This window comes from Pogoniulus pusillus, chromosome 4 (assembly GCF_015220805.1).
Source record: "Pogoniulus pusillus isolate bPogPus1 chromosome 4, bPogPus1.pri, whole genome shotgun sequence".
Lineage (NCBI taxonomy): Eukaryota > Metazoa > Chordata > Aves > Piciformes > Lybiidae > Pogoniulus > Pogoniulus pusillus.
In genome coordinates, this window is record NC_087267.1 from 40589803 (window position 1) to 40609618 (window position 19816).

At 42.4% G+C, this 19816-nt stretch overlaps 1 protein-coding gene across 10 annotated transcripts in view; it reads left to right on the plus strand.

Moving 5' to 3' along the window:
- USP6NL (USP6 N-terminal like) overlaps window positions 1-19816 on the plus strand; it is a 155793-nt gene that overhangs the window by 87732 nt on the left and 48245 nt on the right. For all 10 annotated transcript variants that reach the window (XM_064142662.1, XM_064142666.1, XM_064142663.1 and 7 more), the window contains 2 exons: window positions 3248-3287; window positions 10598-10678. In XM_064142662.1, the coding sequence (XP_063998732.1) occupies window positions 3248-3287; window positions 10598-10678 (121 nt within the window). The remainder of the gene's footprint in view (window positions 1-3247; window positions 3288-10597; window positions 10679-19816) is intronic.

Below are 19816 nucleotides of genomic sequence, written 5' to 3' on the forward strand. Positions count from 1 at the left end.
AAACATCGAACAATGCAAATTGAAATAGGCTGGGGAGGGTTAGAAGAGAAGACTCAGCATTGAAAGAAGGAAGGTAAAACAATGTTAAATTGGCTAGGCTGGGGAAGGAAGAGGAAGAGTCATTGTTATTAAAAACATAATATGATAGAATCACATTGATTAGTAACCATTGATCTTTGTGTCTGATCCCACCTAATCCTTTTTAGAAATGAAACAAACAAAAACTGTAAGTAGCTTCTGCATAGAAAACACAAAATGGAGAAGTGTTCATTTAAAATGTCTTTAGGGACTTGACATAGTTTGCTTGCCCACTGTGCCTTTCCCTCAGTCCTTGCAGGATAGATTTGAATATTAGGTACGTAGAGTTCAGGGCTGTAGTTAATGCAGTCTGGTTAGCTGAGAGGAAGATCTCCAGGAACTGCTGCGTTCCAGTCCGGTGAGTGATTACTGAGCAGCCCGGGGCTATTTGCTCAGCTTCTGCCCTGCTTTCCTGGCGCTCAGCTGCCAGCAGCATCTCAGGGAATAAAATCATGGGGCTGGCTTAATGTGCTCCTCTGGAATTTCAGTACTTAAAATGTATAGGTATGTGGTATTAGTGCATAACTGTGCAGCTAAAGAAATAAGGAGGAATGTGGTCATGAATGTGCTGCTGAATTAGTTTGGTGAGGGGGGTAAGGTGTCTACTTCCCAGGACAAAAGAGCCTTCTTTCCCTGTTTGGTATATTTAGCCATGCCTTTTGTTTGCATAGCAGTGTTAAATTGCAAAATTAGCAGGGAGCAATTCTTCAGTAACCTCTGTGATTCATTCCTACTTTGTGATGAAGTAAGGTTTGATTAGCTTTTCCAGTGACTGTCTCCCATACCAGATCAGCAAATGTGAAGATAAGCTGCCGAGCGGTACCAGTTAAGCAGAAGAGTTGCTGTGTCTAGTATGAGTTGCAGGGATGTGGAGCCGTCTGATGGGTGTCTTGCCGTTGGATGGGTGTCTTGCGTGCTGCTGGCTGCACTGGAGAAGAAAGAGTTTCTTGTGTGCAGCCAGCTGCTGGTGTGGTCTTGTAGGGCCGTGAAGAATGAAGCTGCTGTGTGCTTGTCTTGCTGTGAGACTGATGCTTCTGATGGACCTAGGCAGTGCCTGCAACTGTCCCTAAACAACTGAACGTTTTAAGGGATGTTTGAAAAGCTTTAAGATCTTGGTGCTTAAACCACAAAACAGATAACAAGGCTCCCCCAAGCAGTTTATTAAATTCAATTTTCTTTTTCCTCTCCCCCCTCCACCTCCATTTGCTAATCTTTTCACTTCTGTTCAAATAAGCTTAATTCCTAGGTGATGATTGGCATACAAAAGGCCTGCTTTCAGTTTGTTTGTTTAGTAATATGAGAATGTGCACAGTGCTATAATTTTATGGCATTTACAACCTCAGGTAGCACTGAATATGAGGTATTTCTAGTGCATTGAACAGATGTCAATGAGATTTTTTTGGGAGTTTGATGTTGTTTGTCTAGAAGACATTCAGCTACTTGGAAAGTGCTTCTAAATGAACTGATTATGCTTTTTGCAGTGAGGTTCAATAGGAACACTCTTTTGGTTTTTAAATGAGTTTCCAGGCTGTGTACTGGAAACTTTGACTTGTGTGTGTGGTCTCCAAAAAGGAGTTGACTGGAGCAAGCTTTTCCATTGGATGAAGTAATTCAAGTGTCATATTCAGCTTCTGCATCTTAAATGGCATCTTTTAAATGAAAGAAATGAGAGCAAATACACTTCAGGCATTTTCCACAAGACTGTTTTCACACTGACTGCAATAGCGATTACTTCTGTAGCCTCCTTTAGTGTTTTTGTTGCCCTTGCATGGATTTTGATACAGGTCCAAAGTGCTGGATTTAAATGTCCTTACTATAGAGAGTTATAATGATGTGGATAGGAATTTTTCCATGCTATCAAGACTCAGCAGGCATTATTATTTTTATTTTGAAAGAGAGTTTTGCATAGTTCATGCTTGCTAGTTCCTTTTTAAGAGAATTTTGTTTAGGGTGTTATTTATCTGATCTGTAGGGCAGAAAAAGGTAGCCTTGGTACTTAGAGATGAGCTGCTGTATTTTCAGAAGCAGCAGGTGATGGAAGAAAAGTAACACAGACTCATTTGGCATTAGAGTGGTCCAGTCACTTTTGATGAGGAAAACACAATTTTCTTTGATAAGAAAAAGGGGAGTGAGATCTACAACTACCTGAAGGGACATTGTAGCCAGGTGGGGGTTGGCCTCTTCTCCCAGGCACCCAGCAGTAGAACAAGGGGACACAGTCTCAAGTTGTGCCAGGGTAGGTATAGGCTGGATGTTAGGAGGAAGTTCTTGACAGAGAGAGTGATTGCCATTGGAATGGGCTGCCCAGGGAGGTGGTGGAGGCACCGTCCCTGGAGGTGTTCAAGAAAAGACTGGATGAGGCACTTAGTGCCATGGTCTAGTTGACTGGCTAGGGCTGGGTGCTAGGTTGGACTGGATGATGTTGGAGGTCTCTTCCAACCTGGTTGATTCTATGATTCTGTGATCCCTGAGAATGAAACTAAATATGTAAAGTCTGAAGGCTGTTTCTAGGCTACATTTCCAACTGTCAATTAATTATCTACCTTTTTTTGACTTAGACTAACAAAGAAAAGACTCTGTTTTAAAAATATTAATTAGCTATCTAGTAATAAGATCAGTGTTTGTTATTTGTTTTCCTACCATCTCCTCCTTGTTATTCATGGTGAGTTTTGTAAAGTTCTGAGAGAAGTGGAAGTTAACTTTTCCTAAGTCAAGCCAAATCTTAATGCCTTGCACAGGGCACAGTAGTAAAGGAGGAGAACCTTGTATATGAATGGATGTTTCACCTTGCAGTAGTGTGACCTGATAAAAAGAAACAATCACTTAGGCTTTAGTTCAGTGGTACAGCACAGGATGGTTTTACTAAAGAACAAATAAACTTTCTGTTAAGTCCTTGTCTTTTGAAGCTATGGAACTACTTTGATTTAGGAGGTGTAAGACTGAAATAATTCTAGTTCTATACTTAAAATACTGTGAGTTTTGCTACGTTTAAAAAACAAATGCCAAGATTTCTTGTGTGTGTCACTGTCTTGGCTCTTGAAAGGTCAGAATTCTTATTTACTCATTACTACAGATTGCTACTGGAAAGGATTACTTTTAAGAACTTACACAGAAATATTTTTTTGCCAAGATTAATGGAGAGTAACCTGAACTTTGTCTTTGTTTTCAGTCCAGAGGAGCTTCCTGTCCACGATGCAGCAATAGACAAGGTAAGTCCAATGTCTTCTTGTTTTTTGGCTAGGAAGTTACACATTTACAGGCTTATTATTTTTAAAACATAAATCACTGTGAACTGAGATGAAGCATTATAATGACTGGCATTCTCAAAAAATGTGTTTAAGTCCTGTAAGGGCTGCAGTCCTTGAGGCCCATGTGATCTTACATTGCTATTTCTAACGAAGCGTGAGTTTTCTCACCTATAAAATGACCTAGTCAAGGAAACAGAGCTACTTAAGGGATCACACCCAACTCTGCCCTGTAAGAGGAGACCTGTTGTCTCTGTGTCATGAACTGTCATCAACTGTGTTGGATGGATGGGCTGTCCAAAAGATGAGGTGGCTTTGATGCTGAGGTGTAAGCTGCCATCCCCTGAAGAGTGTAGCATGCTTTTCTGGTTTGTTAAATGGTGACAAATACTCTGCCTGGCACTGAATTTTGATGACCTCTGAGTTGATGAGCCAGGTGTACCCTGGCCATGCGAGCAAGACCTGTCAGAAAGTGGTGCAGGCTTTGCTCCAGAAGTCATTTTGCTGCTGGAGGCTATTGGAGGAGAAGTTTGGGAGCATGGAAAGCTTTTATTAAAATCATCAAGAACTGAATTTCTTTTTGTCTGAGCCTGGTTACTGTTGGTGTTTCTCCTTGTGTATCAGGCCTGCTGTTATCTCCAAGGCCAGACCATATCCTTCTTGTTTGCCCATGTTGATCTTCTGTGTCATCAAGGACCTCAAGATTAAATATTTCAATTTTCAGGTTAACCTTCTTGGCTGTTCAGATCAGTAGAGAGCATGGAGAGGAGATGAAGTGAACTTGTTCTAAGCAGCTCAGCTCCTTGAGTGTTAAGAGCAGCAGTGCTTCTGAAAATTAATTATTTTGAACTTCAATATAGGGCTGGTAGGAAACATTTCATAAAAGAGGGGAACTTCTGAGTGCCTTTTGGTTTGTGTTTGGTTTTGGGTACACAGCTTGAAATAGTTGTGTTTTCCTGCCTTGTTTAATTACATTTAATAACATAGTCAGGGTATATATAATTTCATTTCCATCAGAAGGACACAGCAGGGTGGTGAGTTTAGGAGCATAAGTATAGACAGCTTGCAATTATTTTGGAATATGTGCTTTAAAGCTCTGATTCATTGTGACTCTTTATTTGGCCTTAAATTTTGGGGGGAATTTAGTGTCTCCATTCACTGTCCCATATTGTATTCATGTTGTCTGAGACAAAACATCAGCAGAGAAACTGCATCTGTATGAATCGATGTTAAACTGCAAGTCTAGTGTCTTTTTATAATCATACAGTAATACTCCTCTGTTAGACTCCTGGCTACACTCCTGATGGTATCCTGACCTCTGCTGGTTTGCAGTTTATCTGTCTTCTGTCAGCGGTGTTTGAATCTTTACAATTTCCAAGATACCACTCATATGACAATCAATGTGTCATATTAATGCAGGCTAATGCCAAAAGCTTTCTGTGCACTATCAATCAGAGTCACTTACTTGGCAGAACAATTCTTTTGCCTTTCTTGGGAATAGTTTGCACAATTCACAAGTCATATTTTCATTTGCAGCTTATGTAAAGGCATGTGAATTTTGAATCTATTCTTCATATACGCTCTAGTGTAAAGCTGTGTTTTCTGTGTATCGATGTGATTGTGTATTTATGTACATAATATTACTGTGAATGCAGATGAATTCTGATGTTTTGTTACCTTGCTGGGCATCTGGTGACTTAACTGTATTGAATCAATGTCCTACACTATGAACTGCTTAACCTTTAGGTGTATTATCTAACACATCTCAGATAAAACTAAGGGAGAGAAGATCATCTAAGGGAGCAAAGCAGACAGTTGACCTCAGGAAATCTGGAGTCTGTGTCTGACTTTTTTTGAAGTGCTATGAAATATTTTGTAGGTAATTTTCTGTTTGTTTGCTTTTACCTTTGGTTTACTTGATTATAATTATTCAGAGAACAGTCCAGCAAGTTCTGGTTTTGTCTGAGGCGTCTATTAAAGCATTGCTTTAAACTCTAGCATTCTTACTCTCCAGGCAGGTAGAGTATTGCACACAGAGTGGATGCTTGCTGAGTTAAGTTCATGGTTTTTTTGTGCTTTCAGTGGCGTATTATTTACTGACATGAGAGTAAGAAACCTGCTTCAGTTAGAGATTCTGTTATTCCCAATGGCAAAGATTCCTCAAAGTGTGAAACGTGCTCAGAAGACAGATAGAAGGATTTATTTATTTCATTTTAGTATTGACAAATACACAGAGCTTGCCTGAAAGAGCACCAGCAGGTCCCTTTACTCTGCGGTGTGTGCGTCAGATCTATCCATGTTTGCAGTCTCGCACCTGTTAGGCATGAAAGTGAACATAATTCAGACTGAGGAATAGCTAAAAGTTTTCAACAACTGAACACAGAAATAATTGCTGTTGTGACTACAGTAGCATCACATCAGAACTGGGATAAAATGACACAGGAGACATTAAAGTTTGAACAAACATACAACTCAAGCGAGCTTCTGGCTCTAAAGACCAAAAAACCTTGAAAGTAGATCAAACATACAAATAAAAAGATTGTGGGAGTAGACAGGGCTTTATTTCTCTTACCAGTTGTCTGAACAACCTGTTGAGGGCAGAGACCTTTCCTGACTTGATAGCAATGTTATTCTTGCAATCTAAACTATGCCTCAAAAAAAATCTGCTCTAAGACATGTTAAAAATGGTTTCTTAAAAGGGGTTGCAAGTGTGGAGGAGAATTTGAAATAGTGTTGAGAAACTTAGGAAATCTGGGAAGCTGTAGTTTTTCTACAGTTACCCTCTAACCTAACTCTTAAGAAGAGTGCTTTAAATACTTTAAAAAGAAAATTAAATACAAGGCAAATGGTTGAGATGTTGCCAAATACAGCATTGGAGCTGAGCAAGAATGCAGTCAGTTGACTGCAACGTAAGTAGTTAGGTAAGCTGAGGTTGAAAGAGCAGAGGCACTTCTTTCTCCATAACCTTATTATACTTTTGCCAGGCTTGGAATAAAAATAACTTAAACCAAACCCAGCTTGATACTTCATGGGCTGAATCATGGTTGAGGTTGACCTAGAGAGTGATTTCCCATTGGAATGGGCTGCCCAGGGAGGTGGTGGAGGCACCGTCCCTGGGGGTCTTCAAGAAAAGCCTGGATGAGGCACTTAGTGCCATGGTCTAGTTGACTGGATAGGGCTGGGTGCTGGGTTGGACTGGATGATCTTGGAGGTCTCTTCCAACCTGGCTGATTCTATGATTCTAAACAATCATCCACTCGTACTTTTGCAAGTGCAAAAAAGCAGTTTTGGCTCCTGGATTGAAGAAGTCACTTGCCCATTTTGTTGCATCGATAGCCAAGAAAGAGTGCACAAATTCTGATGAGTAAAAGCTAGGCATAAAATTAGAATTCTGTTGAGACAGTAAGTAATAATTTCCTTTTTATAGTTCCTCCACGTTTTCAGATGCAGGTTGACTTAATGAAAGTATTGATAAGTTTCCAGCATCCTGCAGAGCTTTGAAATGAGACTGTTACGTTGTTCCCAATTTGCATTGCTAACTACATGAAACAGAATATCCTTCCTGTCTTTATTACATTCTGGATTTGAAGGTGGAGTTTAAGGGGCTGTCCTTTACAAAATCCCTAAATATTTGTTGATATTCCTCTTTGAAGAGAAAGCAGTAACCACACACATACATTTTGCTGCATTACTTAGAATCATAGAATCAACTAGGTTGGAAGAGACCTCCAAGATCATCCAGTCCAACCTACCCCCCAGCCCTAGCCAGTCAACTACATCATGGCACTAAATGCCTCATCCAGTCTTTTGTTCAACACCTCCAGGGACGGTGCCTCCACCACCTCCCTGGGCAGCCCATTCCAATGCCAATCACTCTCTCTGGGAAGAACTTCCTCCTAACATCCAGCCTATACTTTCCCCTGGCACAACTTGAGACTGTGTCCCCTTGTTCTGTTGCTGGTTGTCTGAGACAAGAGACCAACCCCCACCTGGCTGCAGCCTCCCTTCAGGTAGTTGTAGACAGCAATGAGGTCACCCCTGAGCCTCCTCTTCTCCAGGCTAAACAAATCCAGCTCCCTCAACCTCTCCTCATAGGATTTGTGCTCCAGGCCCCTCACCAGCTTTGTTGCCCTTCTCTGGACATGTTCCAGCACCTCAACATCTCTCTTGAATTGAGGGGCCCAGAACTGGACACAGTACTCAAGGTGTGGTCTGACCAGTGCTGAGTACAGGGGCAGAATAACCTCCCTTGTCCTACTGGCCACACTGTTCCTGATGCAGGCCAGGATGCCATTGGCTCTCTTGGCCACCTGGGCACACTGCTGGCTCATCTTCAGCTACTATCTATCAGTACCCCCAGGTCCCTTTCCTCCTGGCTGCTCTCCAGCCACTCAGTCCCCAGCCTCTGTCGCTGCTTGGGGTTGTTGTGGCCAAAGTGCAGAACCCTGCACTTGGCCTTGTTAAATCTCATCCCATTGGCCTCTGCCCACCCATCCAGCCTGTCTAGGTCCCTCTGCAGGGCTCTCCTACCTTCCTACACATCCACACCTGCCCCTAGCTTGGTGTCATCTGCAAACTTACTGATGCTGGACTCAATCCCCTCATCCAGATCATCAATAAAGATGTTAAACAGAACTGGGCCTAGCACTGATCCTCGGGGAACACCACTAATGACAGCTGCCAACTGGATGTGGCACCATTCACCACCACCCTCTGGCCTCTGCCATTCAGCCAGTTCTTGATCCAGCACAGAGTGAATCTGTCCAAACCATGAGCTGCCAGCTTGGCTAGGGGCTTCTTGTGGCAGACAGTGTCAAAGGCTTTGCTGAAGTCCAGGTAGCCTACATCCACAGCCTTCCCCACATTTACCAGGTGGGTAACCTGATCAGAAAAGGAGATCAGGTTGGTGAGACAGGACCTGCCCTTCCTAAACCCATGCTGGCTGGGCCTGATCCCTTGGCCATCCATTAGTTTTTGCAGTGTTGATCCTCATCTCCAAAGCATTTATGAAATATTTGAAGTAGTGTGATTTTTATTTTTGAAATACAGCTAATATTTAACTCATAGCATAAGCAGAGACACTTTGCCTACTTTACAGCGTGTAAAACTGGAGCTAAAAATCTTCTTCTCCTTGGAGCAAATAAAATACAGGTGATTGTTTTTTTAATCTGTTAATTTGGCTGAGAGGCACCAAAGTGCTTTGAAATTCCATGGACTGAAATAGGTAAACCCAAGTGCTTGTTTGGTTCCCAAATAGAAGATGTTGCAAGCAGCTGTAGCAAGGTCTTCATAGGCAGAATGACCTATGAAGATATTAGGGTTATCCCATGCTTTTAAAGCCATCTATTACATAAATTATCTATGGATTTCATGTTCATTACTTATCATGCTGTACTATTTAATATAGCTAATTATTTTTAGAAGGTGGAGTTTGTTTGGTTTTGAATTCTCATTTCATCACCTTATAACTGAAATATTCTTGTTAGGAATGTAAACTTAAGCAAATAGATCTTAGGTTCAAAAGAAATCCTTGATGTTAAGATATAGGAAGATGTAAAAAAGGTACCAAGCCAGGGATGTGAGTTGTAGCAAGGCTTTCTAGTTTATTCCCACTTCTGATACTGCAGTTGCTCTTTCATGCATTTGGTTTTGTTCATGTACTTTGTGCCTTTTCAACTTTGTTTTCTAAGATGGAATGATTTGTCTGATCACTGGAAGATAGTAGGTAGTTATGTTCAGGGCAAGTCTGGATGAAGAGGGTCATAATATCAGAGTCCATTAACTTTTGAGAGGCTTGCAGCAAAAATGCTTGCCTGAAAATTTACAGAGTTTAAAAAGAAGAGGTTTTTATGCTTGTCTAAAATGTGTAGAGAAGAAACTTCTGTAAACCTTGTACTTAGAATCATAGAGTGGCTTAGAGACTTTGGAGATTATCTACTCCAACTTCCCTGCCATGGGCAGGAATACCTCTCAACTTGACTCAGCTGCTCAAGGCCTCACTCAGCCTGGCCTTAAATACTGCCAGGGAGGAGACATCCACAGCCTCCCTGGGCAGCCTGCTTCAGAATCTTACCACCCTCTTGCTGAAGAACTTCTTCCTCAGATCTAGTCTAAACCTACTTTCTCTCAGTTTAAAGCTAATCCACCTTGTCCTATCACAAGACACCATTATGAAAAATTCCTTCCTATAGGATCCATTTAGTTACTGGAAGGCAGCTCTGAGGTCCTCCCAGAGTCTTATCCAGACTGAACAACCCCAGCTCTCTCAGCCTGTCTTCATAGCAGAGGTGTTCCATCCTTTGGATCATCTTTGTGGCCCTCTTCTGGGCTTACTGCAACAGCTCTGTGTCCTTCTAAAACTTTTCTTACATAATGCAGTTCTTTACAGGTTGCTGAAAACAAGGATTTCTGCTCAGTTTCCATTGGCTTTTCTTTTTCAGTGCTACAGGCTGGGGAAAGAGTGGCCTGAGAGCAGCCAGGCAGAAAGGGGGTACTGGTAGGTAGTAGGCTGAACTTGGGCCAGCAGTGCACTGAGGTGGCCAGAAGGGCCAATGGCATCCTGGTCTGGATTGGAAACAGTGTGGCCAGTAGGATGAGGGAGGTTATTCTTCCCCTGTACTCAGCACTGGTCAGGCTACACCTTGAGTACTGTGTCCAGCTCTGGGCCCCTCAATTCAAGAGAGACATTGAGATACTGGAACATGTCCAAAGAAGGGCAATGAAGCTTGTGAGAGGCCTGGAACACAGCCTGTGAGGAGAGGCTGATGGAGCTGGGTTTGTTTAGCCTAGAGAAGAGGAGGCTCAGGGGTGACCTCATTGCTGTCTACAACTACCTGAAGGGACATTGTAGACAGGTGGGGGGTGGCCTCTTCTACCAGGCAATCAGCAACAGAACAAGGGGACACAGTCTCAGGTTGTGGTGGGGCAGGTATGGGCTGGATGTTAGAAAGTTCTTGCTAGAGAGAGTGATTGGCATTGGAATGGGCTGCCCAGGGAGGTGGTGGAGTCACTGAGCCTGAAGGTGTTGAACAAAAGACTGGATGAGGCACTTAGTGCCATGGGCTAGTTGACTGGCTAGGGCTGGGTGCTAGGTTGGACTGGCTGATCTTGGAGGTCTCTTCCAACCTGGTCAATTCTACGGTTCTGTGAATAGAAAATTAACTCTGTGTTAAACTTTTTCCTCAAATGTTTTTAGAAAACTATCAATAATTTTAAATGTTTTCATTTTGAAAAGATTAAAAGAATGATTTTCCCCCCCCCATTCTTTTTTTCAGCAAAAGCACCTTGAAATTGAAAGAACTACAAAATGGCTTAAGATGCTGAAAAGCTGGGAAAAATACAAGAACAGTGAAAAGGTAAAGTGATGCTGCTCTTTCATTAGCTATCAATTCTGAATAAATGTATAAATTTAAGTTAGATAATCTCTGAGATCTGAAAAAAACCCATTCCATACTGAAATTTAAGGGCTTTTTTTTTACTCTTCCAAAATGCAATTATACATAGTAGCCCAATAGTAATAATGCTAAACCTCAAAAAATGTGGTCAAATGTAAGGAATTTTGAAGGGTGGTGTTGCACAGGCTCTCTGACATTGATAGCAATAATTGGGTGCTTCACTGCTTTCTGCTTGCACTGTGGGATTGGAGCAGGGATCACAGTGTATTGTGTTCACATCTGCAAAGCAATCTGTGGAGTGGATGAAACATCAGACATGCTTGTCTTGTCTTGTGGAGAACTGGAAGTTGAGTTTGATTCAGGTTTTGAGAATACAAAGGAGGGAAAAGGTTAAAAAGTGGATGAATTTGAAAAAAAGAGGCCACAACCACTGGCATTGGGAGCCAGTTCATGCTGTGGGAAGCAGCTATATTGATAAAGAGTCAAAAAAGAAGGATGCTGATCTCCAGCACCTCCCCAGGTGACAATCTGCTTGGTGCCCATACACCAAAGCCAGCAGCAGTCCCACCAGAGGAAGCATGGCATGGGCAGAAAAGGCCACCTGCTAAGCAGCAGCTTGCATCAGGAATGATGTGGTCAGCAGGAGCAGGGAGGTCATTCTGCCCCTGTACTCTGCACTGGTCAGACCACACCTCGAGTACTGCGTTCAGTTCTGGGCCCCCCAGTTTAGGAAGGACACTGAGATGCTTGAGCGTGTCTAGAGAAGGGCGACGAGGCTGGTGAGAGGCCTTGAGCACAGCCCTACAAGGAGAGGCTGAGGGAGCTGGGGTTGTTTAGCCTGGAGAAGAGGAGGCTCAGGGGTGACCTTATTGCTCTCTACAACTACCTGAGGGGTGGTTGTGGCCAGGGGGAGGTTGCTCTCTTCTCTCAGGTGGCCAGCACCAGAACAAGAGGACACAGCCTCAGGCTGCGCCAGGGGAGATTTAGGCTTGAGGTGAGGAGAAAGTTCTTCCCTGAGAGAGTCATTGGACACTGGAATGGGCTGCCCGGGGAGGTGGTGGAGTCGCTGTCCCTGGAGCTGTTCAAGGCAGGATTGGATGTGGCACTTGGTGCCATGGTGTAGCCTTGAGCTCTGTGGTAAAGGGTTGGACTTGATGATCTGTGAGGTCTCTTCCAACCTTGATGATACTGTGATACTGTGACCCCTCCATCAGGGCTTGGCTTTGGTGCCATTTTCACCCTTCACATGCTGGTAGCTCAGTGACAGGAGAGGGTTGGGCACTGTGTTCTTTTGGCTCTCTGTGCTGTAGCAGAGCACTGTCATTGTGGCTGCTTTGACATGCAGCTCTGCAGGGAAGGACCTGGGAGTGCCAGGGGACAAGAAGTTAGTCACGAGTCAGCAGTGTGTTCTCATGGCCAAGAAGGCAAGTGGTCTTCTGGGGTACAGGAAGAAGAATGTGGCCAGCAGGTCACAGAGGGAGGTTTTTCCTCCCCCTTTACTCTGCCCTAGAGAGACCACACCTGGAGTCCTGGGTCCAGTTTTGAGCTCCCCAGTTCAATAGAGAACTGTGCTGGAGAGAGCCTTGGGGAGGCTGCAAAGCTGCTGAGGGACCTGGAGCAGCTCTGTGAGGAGCAAAGGCTGAGAGTCCTGAGTCTGAGCCTAGAAAACAGCAGCCCTAGAGGGGATCTGATCAATGCAGAGCGCAAGGACCTGTGGGGAGCAAGAGGCTGGGGCCAGACTCTTGTCAGGGCTGCCCAATGACAGGGCAAAGGGCAATGGACACAAGGTATAGCTGAATTCCTCAGGAGTCATAGATCTCCTTTCAAGGGTTAGGACCTTTAACTTGAGTTTTTTTGTGTCTTTGTATGCTGAATATTATACTAGTTAATATTTACATTTCAAGTTACTCTTTTGCATTTCTTATTAAGCTCTGTAAGTTTAGGTTAATAATCTCTACTTTCCTTTCTCTTATTTTAATTTTCTTTTCCATTTGTTTTCTTTTAATTTTTTACATTTTTTTCCTTTCTTTTTTTTTTCTTCTTTTTTTTCTTCTTTTTTTTTCTTTTTTTTGGCAGCCCAGGCTTACCAAACAGCCTAGGACAGGATGCAGTCATAGATCAGTGCAAACTGCCTTGGAAAACTCTCCAAGGAAACTGATTAGTCATAACACAGGGCACATAGTTTGGTAGTGAAATTATCAGACTTGCCAGCACAGATACCTTAGGATATCTTAAGAGAGTTGGTTGCTTAAAAGTAGAGTTGTACTAAGTTAGAAAGTGAGAAGTATATATAGGAAAGCATTCAGTGCCCTGTTCACCCTGGGATAAGTCTGTTTTTTCTGTGAATAATACACCACACAGCATTCACAATCTCAGTGGCATTCACAGTCACAGAGAAGTGAATTCTTTCAGTGGTATGAATGAGATCTACTTTTGAATAGAAAACTTTATACCATGATGAACTTTTTTCTATTTTGGAATCAAGATGGAAAAACTAAAGTCTGCTGGCAGCTTCTTAACACTGTCCAATATTTCTGGACTTAATTTTACTTCTTTGTTTTTTTCCTATGTGAAGCTGCAGGTGAATTTTAAGGAAGTGAATTTTCCATTAATAATCTTTAAATTGTTTTAGGGAGTTTTAGTTACAGAATTGTTTTTCTCCTACAATAGACAATAGGTAATGGTCAGGGGGCTTTGACAAAAGCTGGGTTATGTTCAGTATGCTGTTAGTGCTAAGTGCTTTTTCTCTAAGAGCTAAGCAGAGATTTTCATGTCAGTAGTTTATTTGTTGGAATTAGAGTCTTGGTCATTTTAAAATCATGGAAGAATTGCAGATGGGGAAAGGCATCCTGGAAGAGGCTGTTTTTCCAGCACTGTGTTGGGGAGGTTTTCTTAAGTGTTCTTGTGGCTTTTTGGTGGATAATGTACAGAATATGAGGTTTCAAAATTCAAATTCCCTCTTGAAAGTTGCTGTTTACTATTTTGTATTCTGTTGTTATTTTCTGTTGCTGCTGATGCAGCTCTATGTTGTTGAAGGCTACAGGACAACTGTTACGCATCCCAGGATACTGCCTGGGTGACTGGCCTGCAATGTTAGCTTACTCCCTTAGTAGCCTTTAGCTTTAGTAAGTTACTCTGTGCAAAGTGGAAAATGTTGAAGGGAGAAACTGAGACCAGAACACTTGTTAGCCTGATGAGCTGGGCACTGAGAGACTGTAATTTGAGTTGGAGGAGAAATTTACTCAGCATGTCTCCTAGTGATTGCATCTGCTTACCTTCTGTGGTTTGGAGACTAGTGGCTATGTCTTGAACTTCACTTTTGTTGAAAACACCAAAGCCAGTTGTTAGTGCTTTTGAGAGTGTAAGTAAGAAGCTAGCAAATTAGTTTTCTTAAAGTATGAAATGAATGCATGAAAGAGTAATAATTTGTTTCCCAAGTTTTTTCTTGTAATCCTACTTTCCCTTCTGTCATCTTCCCTGGAACGGGAAGCTGGAACTCATAACGCTGGTGGCTTTGTTTCTTTATTGTGATGAGTGGGTAATTTAAGAGCAAGTATGTTCTCAAGTCAAAGGGATGATCAAAAACCTGTGTAACAGCTACTTTGTTTACAAAGAGAATGTTAAATACCTTTCAGGTAACAGAACAGCTGTGTGTTGTCTTCAGCCACTGGTGATGTCAGTCCATGATACACTTAACAATACTCTGTCACCAAGCATGCAGAAGACAGAGCAAGTCAATGAGCAGAAAGAGTTTCAGTTCATGTAACAAATTATAGGCTGAGCTATAAATAGTGACAAGAATAATTCAATATGCTCATAAAGGGGATGAGCTTTGCTTGAGGCTAGGAAAATTTCTCACTGATTGTTGTACTCTGGTGGAGCATATGTGACTTCAAAACCAAGAGTGTTTTCTGCCTTGTTTATTCTCATGTTGTGTGGTAAGTGAACCAGAACATACAGAATAAAGAATCAGCCTCCTCCTCCTCCTGAGCATGCAGTGGGAAGTCAGGCATTGTCACTGCTCTTTTTGAAATGCCTGGTAATGTTCTCACTGTTGTACAAAACTGAAAAATAAAGACAGTTTTTAGCTAGAAGTGTGTTGGAGGAATGCACCAGTTTTCCTTGCTCACCTTCTTGAAGCAGGGAAGCAGTAGCTGTACTGAACAATTGCAGACTCTTGCTTGCTGTATTCACTTGATTGGCTGAAGTGGTTAAGGAACAAATTGCTGAAGAAAATAAACAGCCTATATCTTCAAAGACTCAGTTCCCCTGGCATTCTATGTTTTCTGGACAGTCAGGCTGCTCCTAAAATTGGCCTTGTTTAGAAACACCACTGAAGAAATGTTACAGGCACAACAGCAGTAATAATGATGCATGATGATTAATTATAATTGCAGTGATGGCTTGGGTTTGGAAAATGGCATGCTTGAGATGCCTGTGTTCTTAAAAGAAGGCAAGGGAGTGTCAGAGAAGGTGATGGTCCTAGGGATAGAGCAGGTGTCTACAAAGGACAGGACTTCAGAGAGTCTACTGGTAATAAGCTCTCATAATATACAGGTGGGAGGAATTTGGCTTGAGGAAATGTGTTTATACTGTACACATACTGTAAATGAATCCATGCTTTTGATTACATGATCCAAAACTGTCATGCTTAATCTTGCAGAGCTGCCTATAGGTTGCTTCCTTATTTTTTGCCGTCGTAACTTCAAGAGGAGAGTTAATGAGAGAACATTACCACTGAGTGTGTGTGTGAGACTCTTCTATTTACATCCTTCTCTGATCTTTATTGCAGAAGACTTTCTCAAGAGACAGTTTGGGACTCTAGGAACTTCACACTGTTTTCCCATTAGAAATTCTGTTCTTGAGAGAAGGAAAAAAAAAAAGGAGATTGGAGAGAGTAAGTGGAGGGCAGCAGTGTGTGGCCATGAGGAGGTGGAAGAGTTGCCACACTGAGACCAGAAATGTGCCACTCTCTATTATATTTTATTAGAAGTAATGAAGGATGACATAGTAAAATCAACTCGTGTACACCACCATAGCTGTGTGGCATCGCAGAATGGTTTGAATTGAAAGTGACCTTAAAGGTCATTTAGTTCTAGTCCCAGTGCTATGCGCAGGGACACCTTCCACTACATTAAGGTTGCTCAAAGCCCCATGCAACCTGGCCTTGAACACTTTCAAGGGTGCTATATCCACAACTTATCTGGGCAACCTGTTTTCCAGTGTTTTACCACCCTTGTATTGAGAAATTTCTGCCTTGCATTTATCTAAATCTGCTCTCTTCCAGATTGAAACCATTTCCACTTGTCCTGTTACTACATACTATTGTAATAAGTCCCTCCCCAGCTTTCTTTAGGCCCCCTTTAAGTACTGGAAGGCTGCTGCCTTTTTTCCAGGCTAAACAGTACTAACTCTCTTGGCTTAGCTTCATGGGAGAGGTGCTTGAGCCCTTTGCTTATCTCAGTGGTCCTTGTCATAACTCACTCCAACAGGTCCGTGTCCTTCTGATGTTGTGTGCCCCAGAGCTGAATATAACAGACCAGGTGGGCTCTCATGAGAGCAGCAGAGAGGGATAGAGTTGCCTCTCTCAACCTGCTGTCCACACTTCTTTTGATGCTGCCTGGGATACAACTGGTTTTCTGGTCTGCAAGCACACATTGCCAGGTCATATTGAGCTTCTTGTCATCCAACCCCCCCAAAAGTTGTTTTCCTCAGGGCTGCACTCAATCTACTCACTTTCCAGCATGTATTGATTGGAGATTGATCCACCCTGGGTGCAGGACCTTGTACTTGGTGTTACTTAACTTCATGAGGTTGCACAGACCCACTGTTCAAGCTTGTCAAAGTCTCTCTGGATGGTATCCCTTCCCTCCAACTTGTTGACCATGCTACAGCTTGGTGTTGTTGGCAAGCTTACTGAGGGTGCACTCCATTCCACTGTCCATGTTGCTAACAAGAGCATGAATAGTGTCATTCCCAGTCCCAACACCTGTAGAACATTACCTGTCACTGGTATCTGCCTGAACACCTCCAACTCTATGACAAGGATGCTGTGTGGGACAACATTGTATGCTTTGCACAAGTTCAGGTAGATGATGCCACTTGCTTTTCCACCAATGCTGTAATCCCACTGAAGTAGGCCACCGAATTCATCAGCTACAATTTGCCCTTAATGAAGCCATGCTCATTGTCACTGATCACCTTCTTATTTTCTCTGTGCCTTAGCAGAGTTTCCAGAAGCATCTGCTTTGTGATCTTGAAGTAACTTAGTACCTTCATCCAGTAGCTCTCTCAGGACCCATGGATGCATCTTATTGGGTGCCACGGACATATGCATGTTCAGATTCTTGAGCCTGATCTTGTACAGTGGGTGGTTCTTCATTCTGCCAATCCCTGCTTTTGCCTTCTCTGACTTGGGTGGTGTGGCTGAAGCATTTGCTGGTGGAGACTGAGGCAAAAAGGTCACTTTGTACCTCGGTCTTCTCCACATTCTGGGTAACAAGGTCTCCTATTTCCCTCCAGAGAGAGCCTGCATTTCCCCTATTCCTTTTATCACCCAAGTAACTATAGGAGGGTTTTATTTTGCCCTCGATGTCCCTGGCTAGACTTAATTCTCTCATGGTTTTGGATCTCCTAACCTGATCTCTGGGGGTTCAAATAATTTATTTGTATTCCCCTCAGGGTACCTTTTTTTGCTTCTACCCTCTGTGGGCCTCCTTTTTGTGTTTGAGTTTGTCCAGGAGCTCCTTGTTCATCCATGAAGGCCTCCTGGTGTTCTGCCTGCCTTCCTCTTTGTGTGTGAAACTCCCTGATTCCTGTGTGATTATTTAGGTATCTTTTCAATACAGTCATCATGATTCTTACAGACACCTGCCTTTGAAGTGTGTAAGTGCCCTGGTGTCTTTGCATGATTGATTTTTGTCAAAACAAAGCTTTCATCTTCCCATCACTCATTTCTTACGCAGAAAGTGTCATGGTGCAGCAAAGTTTTATGTTTCAGTGTGGTCTTTCTTCAGCTTACTGCTTTTATTTCCTATTTGTATTCTACTGCTTAATAATCCAGGCTGCAATCAACCACCACAGACAGTAAATCCTTCCTGGCTTAGTATGATCATAACTCTAAGGAAAGATTAAATAAAACTGTTATATGTTCTATTCCCATTTGAGTATTTCCACCAAAGTATTTCTGTCATTCGCTGTCTGCCTTCATCTCTCTGTGATTGAAGTTGCCTAAATTGAGAGGGAAAGGAAGAAGAGAAACAATCAGGCTACCTTGCAATTTCCAGCTGTTCTGGTATTCACACAGAATATTATAATCAAGTCTCTGCTTAGTCTGGAGTCTGAACACAGAGCCTTAATGAAGATCCTTCTTCGCATTCCTGAGATACTTCTGAAAGAGATGGGATGACTCTTGTATATAGACTTTTTCATTATGTGACCCACAGCAGCTGAAGAGCCTCTAAAGGCAGCAGCCTTTATAAATATACTTTCTTTTCATTATAAAGATACTTTCTTGTCAGCCTTCAGATTTTAATTCTTGTGCTTCTCATCACCGATTCTTTTTGAGGTGGCAGAATCCCTCTGCTGCTTGTGCAGCTCTTCTTGACGTAACCAAGAAAAACTTATTTTCAAGAAAACCAGTTTTATATATTGCAGAAGTAAGGATGCCAGTTCACTTTCCACTCCTGTGTGAAGGTGGCCTTATTTCTTGTCTGGAAGCTGGTTTGGCCTTTGGAATGGGCTGCCCAGGGAGGTGGTGGAGTCACTGTCTCTGGAGGTGTTCAAGCAAACCCTGGATGAGGCACTTAGTGCCATGGTCTAGATGACTGGATAGGGCTGGGTGCTAGGTTGGCCTGGATGATCTTGGAGGTCTCTTCCAACCTGGTTGCTTCTATGATTCTGTGTGCTACAGTGCTTGGGACCAGGGGAGGGATGGGTAGGTTGTATGTTTTCTAGTTTTTTTGCATGAGGGCCATATTGAATGTTGAATGTAACAGACTTCAGTAATCAAGATAGTAGTTAATTTGGAGTATCCCACATGTGAGAGGGATTTTTTCTGTCATGCTTTGTAAGCTTTTTAATTCATTCTGTATATTCTCTTCTTACACGCTGGAAAGCTCCAATTTATTTCTGCATGAGAAGCTTCTTTTGAATTCCAAGATGAGAGAGCCTCATCTAGTGTCCATTTGTCCTGTCTTCCTTGGAATCAATGATATTAATAATACATTAAAGAATTATGACAGCTATTGTTGGCTGAGTATCAGCCTAGATGTGATACGGAACTTAAACCTGTATTTTTATTTCAGTTATATGATTATATCTACGAGAATTAAGTTTCCCAGTCCCAGATTCTGTGATGCCATTCGTTGAATGATACAGATTTTCATGCAACTGTTTCCTGAACTCTTGAGTTTATGTAATTGTATTTTATTTTGAGCTATTAAGAAAGCCTTAATTTTACAGAATTTGTTGAAGATTCACTCATTTCATTATCCTAGAAGCAGAAAAAAAAGTTAAGTAGCTTGCTGAATTTTCTTACTTCCTGAGTTAGAAAGAACACAACAGATGAAGGTTTCTGCAAGCAGCTGGACCCTACCCCAACATTTGTCACTGTGTTTTTTAACCTTATATTACATAAGGAAATACAACAGAGGGCAGTAGTATGGTGTGCTTATGGGAAAGAGTCTCAGTTAACTAATAATCAGTTTGCTCTTTTATATTGTCTTTGATTGAGTAAATATCAGAAATTAATTTTGCTCTGAAGATTGTGTGAGTTCCCCTGCCCTTCTTGTGTGTTTCCTCCTGCCCAAGGTGGGGATTGCCGGATCTAGTCATAGAATCATAGACTCAACCAGGTTGGAAGAGACCTCCAAGATCATCCAGTCCAACCTAGCACCCAGCCCTAGCCAGTCTACTAGACCATGGCACTAAGTGCCTCATCCAGGCTTTTCTTGAACACCTCCAGGGATGGTGCCTCCACTACCTCCCTGGGCAGCCCATTCCAATGCCAATCACTCTCTCTGTGAAGAACTTCCTCCTAACATCCAGTCCATACTTTCCCTGGCACAACTTGAGACTGTGTCCTCTTGTTCTGTTGCT